The sequence below is a fragment of the Thamnophis sirtalis genome, unplaced genomic scaffold, assembly GCF_051295495.1.
Source record: "Thamnophis sirtalis isolate CommonGarterSnake01/CBP01778 unplaced genomic scaffold, rThaSir2_p1.2 scaffold_1, whole genome shotgun sequence".
In the NCBI taxonomy this organism is placed as follows: domain Eukaryota; kingdom Metazoa; phylum Chordata; class Lepidosauria; order Squamata; family Natricidae; genus Thamnophis; species Thamnophis sirtalis.
Window position 1 is genome coordinate 182,238,825 of NW_028261381.1, and position 3,969 is coordinate 182,242,793.

The window sequence follows — 3,969 nt, forward strand, 5'->3', positions numbered from 1 at the left end:
CTCTCAGGCTGGGGGGTCAAACACTACACCCCTCAGACAGGGTCCGCAACTTGGGAGTCCTCCTGGATCCACAGCTGACCTTCGAACACCATTTGTCAGCTGTGACCAGGGGGCATTTGCCCAGGTTCGCCTGGTGCACCAGTTGTGTCCCTACCTGAACGGGAGGCTCTCACAACAGTCACTCGTGCCCTTGTGACCTCTAGGCTGGAGTACTGCAACGTGCTCTACATGGGGCTGCCCTTGAGAAGATATTTCGGCGACTTCAGCTAGTCCAGAATGCAGCCCGCGCGAGCGATTGTGGGTGCACCTCACTTCACCCACATAACACCTACCCTCCGTGAGCTGCACTGGCTACCTGTCGATCTCCGGGTGCGCTTCAAGGTGCTATTAGTCACCCATAAAGCCCTACATGGTAGTGGACCTGGGTACTTGAAAGACCGCCTACTGCCAATTACCTCCACGCGACCTATTAGATCTCACCGGTTAGGCCTCCTCCGAGTTCCATCTGCCGGTCAATGCCGACTGGCAACCACGCGGAGGAGAGCCTTCTTGGTGGCAGCTCCGACCCTATGGAACGATCTCCCCGTGGGTTTCTGTCGTGATGGACTCTTGTGACGAGCCGATTGACAGATGATGAAGCAGTTAGCTTCCTCCCATAATTGGGGCTTACCAGGGGTTGTGACACTAAATGTATGTATGTATGTATGTATATACTTTTGAGTGTTTGCAAAGGTTTCCCAGTCTGAAAACATCTGTAGAGATTCTCAGCCATCCTGATTGTCCCAAAAGGGCTTTTTTCCCCCCCAGGAGGCAACTGACTTTCTTATTTTTTTTCTTTGAAGGCGTTTTGCTTCTCACCCGAGAAGCTTCTTCAGTTCTGACAGGACATTGGGGAATGGGAAGGATTGATACTCCTTGCAGACAAAGTGGTCGTTTGCATCCTTTCCAGGGGGTCCTTGAGGCCACTTGGAGGCTCATCTGTGTCCTCAGTTGTCCCCAAAGTGCTTTTTTCAGGAGGCAAACTGGACTTCCTGGTTTTACTTTGAAGAAGTTTTGCTTCTCATCCGAGAAGCTTCTCCGGCTCTGACGGAAGAATTCCCCACCATCAGCCAGGGTCGAAGAAGCTTCTCGGGTGAGAAGCAAAACACCTTCAAAGTAAAACCAGAAAGTCCAGAAAAAAAAAGGAAGAAGGACCTTTGGACTAATCTGGAAAAGGACTTAGGAAAAGGAGAGGAATCCTTTGCCTTTATTAGAAAACAACAACATTAAACGTAGCAAATGGCTCTTTAAACTACGTCAACCAGAGAAGGTTCTCGGAGGAGATTTAAATGTCGGGAGTTTTATTCCAGGCTGAATATTGACAAATGTCTTTCATTAAATGCTCCCCTCCTGGAGAGGTGGAAAGAAGGAAGGAGAGAAGAAAGAGAAGAAAGTGGGATAGGAAGGAGGGAGGGAAGAAGGTAGGGAAGCAAGGAGGGCAAGAGGGAGGGAAGGAAGGAGAGAAGGAGAGTAGATAGGAAGGAGGGAAGGAAGGAGGGAACTTAAGAGAAGAGAAAGGAAGGAGGGAAGGAGGGAAAGGAGGGAGGGAAGGTATGAGAGAAGGAGGGGGGGATGAAGAGAGGAAAGGGAAGGGAAGGAAAGGAGGAAAGGAAAGAAAGGAGGGAAGGAGAGAAGGAGGGAGGGAAGGAAGGAGAGTAGATAGGAAGGAGGGAAGAAAGGAGGGAACTTAAGAGAAGAGAAAGGAAGGAGGGAAGGTATGAGAGAAGGAGGGGGGGATGAAGAGAGAAAAGGGAAGGGGAAGGAAAGAGGAAAGGAAAAGAAAGAGGGAAGGAAGGAAAAGGAGGGAAGGAAGGAGGGAAGGAGAGAAGGAGGGAGGGAAGGAAGGGGACTGGGAAAGAAGAAACAAGGGAAGGAAAGAGGGAGGGAGGGAAGAAGATACCTAACCTTTGATGTCTATAATGATTTTGATATTATGGGAATGTCTTGAAACGCAGTCAAATGTAAAGCAAAACAGTGGTGGATGTTGTATTGTCTTTTACCAGTTATTGGTTGTTATATTTTTCTTTTACTAATAAAAATATTTATTTTAAAAAAAATGCTCCCTTCCCAACAGAGGCAACTGGGGACTCTCTTGTTTCTTCCTTGAAGAGGTTCGCTTCTCATCCAAGAAGCTTCTTCCGTCTTCAATAATGCCGATGAACCGAAGAAGCCTCTCAGATGAGAAGTGGAACCTCTTCAAGGAAAAAAAAGTCCAGTTGCTTCCTAAGAAAATAAAACCAGCTTTGGGACAAAACTGGCTGAGGAATTCTGGGAGTTGAAGTCCGTAAGTTTCCAAGGTTGGGAGACCCCTGTCCTAGACACACACACACACATATACACACACACACACACACACACACACACCAGTGTCGCAGGCTTACGTTGTCGTGGCTGAGCATGACTCCTTTGGGGTTCCCGGTGGTCCCCGACGTGTAGATGATGGTGCAACACTGGTTGGGCTTCAGGCTGGCCAGGACCTTGTCCAGCTGCTCATCCGGGACGGAGCTGCCCAGCGCCATGAACTCCTCCCACTGGCCGGGAAGGAAAAAAAAACCCACAGCCTCGGGTCAGGGAGGAGGAGGCGGCCAGACCCACGTCGGTGCATCTGTGTTGTGGGCCCAACAGCGGCCGGCTGAGCTGTTGGAGGAACCTGATAGCGATGACCACGATGGGAAGACTTTGGGGGGGGGGGCATGACCATGATGGGAGGGACTAGAAGGGCCTGTTGGCCACTAAGGTGGCGTCTGAGTCAGGGAGCAGTGAGGAAGAGCAGAGAGAGGCTGTCCCTGAAGTACGTATGCGTAGGGCTGCGAGGAGGAGGGAGCAGCTTTGGGAAAAGGCTCACAGAAGGAAATAGGAACAGGTGGCTACTGATTGGTGGAGCGAAGGGAGGGGAATTTCGCAGGAAACAAGAGTTTACTGATCCAGCCGTAGAGGAAGATTGGGAGAATTTCGTGAGTTCAAGCCTATGTTCCACAGAGATACCTTTCTGGGCTCCCAGCCAAGAGGTTGCTTATCTCCTCCTTAGTTGTGGCAGGCAGCCAAGTCTGCCTCCGTCTATATGGTAGAGGCTTGGGACAGAACAATCGGTAAGTGTGGGGTGCAAAGTTTTAGCCCCGTGATGGAGAACCTGTGGCATGCAGAGCCATATTTGAAGCGCCACGCCAGCTGTAGGCTCCCGGCGTGCATGTGTGCCACCGGCCAGCTGATTTCCCCCCTTCCAGAGGGCCAAGGGGGGGGGGGGCATTTTCACGCTCCCCAGGCTTCAGGAAAGCCTCCGGAGGCTGGGGAGGGGCCGTGCTTGCATGCACGGGGGTGGGGATGTCATGCGCACATGCACAGGGGGTCTCGCATGCATGCGGAGGGTCGCCCGCGCATGTGCAGGTGGGCAGGAGGATTGAGTGGGCACGCCGTAAGGTTCACCATCCCTGTTTCAGCCCCTCCCTTTAGGCAAAGGAGGGCTGGTGCCAGGGCTGCCTGAGAGATCTGTTCAGAGGCACAAGGGATCCCGGTCCCTGGGATCCTGTGAGGAAGAAACATCTCCTGCCCAGAGGGGATCTGGAAGAAGCAGAGCAGGGCAAGGGCCGCAGCTGCCCTCGACTTACGACCGTTGGTTCAGCCGCCCGAGTTGCGACGGCACCGAGAAAGAAAAGTGCCTTACAACTGGTCCTCCCCTCCCAGGCCCCCAGGCAGCCCTCGACTCACAACGCTTCGCTTAGCAACCGTTCAATGTTACAACGGCACTGAAAAAAAGTGACTTGCGACCGTTTTTTTCACACTTGCGACCTTCGCAGCCCCCCTGCGTTCACGTGATCAAAATTCGGATGCTTGGGTGCCGACCCGCATTTACAACGGGGTGACGTTATCCCATTTGGTGACCTTCAAAGGGGGGGGGGGGAGAAGCCTGACTCGCTTAACGACCGTGTCATG

At 52.4% G+C, this 3,969-nt stretch overlaps 1 protein-coding gene across 1 annotated transcript in view; it reads right to left on the reverse strand.

Annotated features, from left to right (window-relative positions):
- Nucleotides 1–2,570, reverse strand: part of ACSBG2 (acyl-CoA synthetase bubblegum family member 2) — a gene marked incomplete at its 5' end in the record, with an annotated part of 20,001 nt that extends 17,431 nt beyond the window's left edge. Inside the window, 1 exon segment of the mRNA XM_087703407.1 lies at nucleotides 2,421–2,570. Within this exon segment, the coding sequence (XP_087559533.1) occupies nucleotides 2,421–2,570 (150 nt within the window).
- Between the last annotated feature and the right edge of the window lie 1,399 nt (nucleotides 2,571–3,969).